Source organism: Austrofundulus limnaeus, unplaced genomic scaffold (assembly GCF_001266775.1).
Source record: "Austrofundulus limnaeus strain Quisiro unplaced genomic scaffold, Austrofundulus_limnaeus-1.0 Scaffold690, whole genome shotgun sequence".
NCBI lineage: Eukaryota > Metazoa > Chordata > Actinopteri > Cyprinodontiformes > Rivulidae > Austrofundulus > Austrofundulus limnaeus.
This window is the reverse complement of record NW_013953092.1, coordinates 72,794-74,226: the sequence shown is the minus strand read 5'-3', so window position 1 is coordinate 74,226 and position 1,433 is coordinate 72,794. Positions and strand designations below refer to the sequence as shown.

Here is a 1,433-nt window from a genome sequence, read left to right as displayed (position 1 = left end):
ATATATCGTATCGTGACCCCTCTGTCATGATATGTATCGTATCGCCAAATTCTTGCCGATACACAGCCCTAGTAGAAATTGTGCAAATCTTTGAGAGGTTTGGCTACTTTTCACACTGTTTTATGAAAATGTAAGATGTTAATAAAAATGTAGATCTGATTTTAGTGTTRGACCCAGATACATGATTTTGATGGTAAAAATCTTTCAGGATGGTTTCAACTAAAATAATTTGTCAGCTTACCCTTTTTTAATTTAAAGCTTGCAGAGTCATGAGATGAATTAACCGAATTAACTGTAGGTTAATTGTTCAATAAATAATAAACCTCTCCTCACCTTCCTCTCCAGCTGCACTGGTCGCTGGAGTACTGCGCCTCCGCCCGACCCGTGAGGAGCACAGCCGTGATCCAGAGAGCTGCAGACGGCCAGAGCATGGCCAACATTCCGCCCTGTCTGCACCCGGTCACCGAACCAGCTCTGCCAGATGCGCTGCGGCTCCTGAACCGACACTATCCGGTGAAAATCTCCACACAAACAACAACAAAACAACAACAAAATGCCCAGCTGAGCCCAGGCAGGAGCCTACATGACGGAGGCAAACAGTCTGACTTCAAAACTCWGCCTTGAGTTTGTAAAAGGAGTTGTGCGCATGCGCAACGGGACACCAGAAACCCCTTTCAAAACTTTCTCTAGGGCGCGTGCCAGCAGCTGACTCCGCCACGCGAGCGCTCGCTCCAAACCCCGCCCACAAATTTACCCTGAAGGTTCAGTTTAACACATAAAATCAGCTTTTTGACGCAGAAATATTTCATATTTAAGTTTCATTGAGTATTTTTTCTCCTTATTAAAGAAACTTTAATGTTTTTTTTAAAAACATTTGCCCCTTTTTAAACATGTAAAACAACCTGCTGTGATGTGGGTGTGGGTTACAAACACATGGATCGAATTATTGATAGAAAATTAAAACAACATGCATTTCTGGAACAGCACAGCGACATTCATCCTCAGCTTTCACAAACTTCACAAAAGCTATGAAACAGTCATGCAATTTATTGCCAAACGTGTAAACAGGAAGTCTAAATTGTGCCCAGGTGTGAGAGCGTGAATGTTGTTTGTAGGCCCTAATGGACCACCGACCTGTCCAGGGTGTCCCCCTCCTCTCATGTGACAAAGGCACCAACTGAACCAGAAAAAGGGGGTAAAGAAACTAAATGTATAGATGGATAAACAGGGTTTAATTATCATTCACTGCCACGTTTAATGACCCCTCTGCAGGCTGACATTGCTACTCYTATTATAGCTGCGCTGTGTGACAGTCCTCTAAGACAGAGGTGCCCAAAGTTGGGGTCGGGACCCAAAGTGGGGTCCCGAAACATCAAGGTGGGGTCCTGAAAAGATTTTATGAATTAATTACATTTTTTATCTTAGTTGTTACA

General features: G+C 43.4%; 1 protein-coding gene across 1 annotated transcript in view; it reads right to left on the bottom strand.

The window, feature by feature from the left end:
* Nucleotides 1-554, bottom strand: part of LOC106531909 (meteorin-like protein) — a gene marked incomplete at its 5' end in the record, with an annotated part of 16,471 nt that extends 15,917 nt beyond the window's left edge. The window contains 1 exon segment of the mRNA XM_014027855.1: nt 334-554. Within this exon segment, the coding sequence (XP_013883309.1) occupies nt 334-440 (107 nt within the window).
* Nucleotides 555-1,433: the final 879 nt, after the last annotated feature.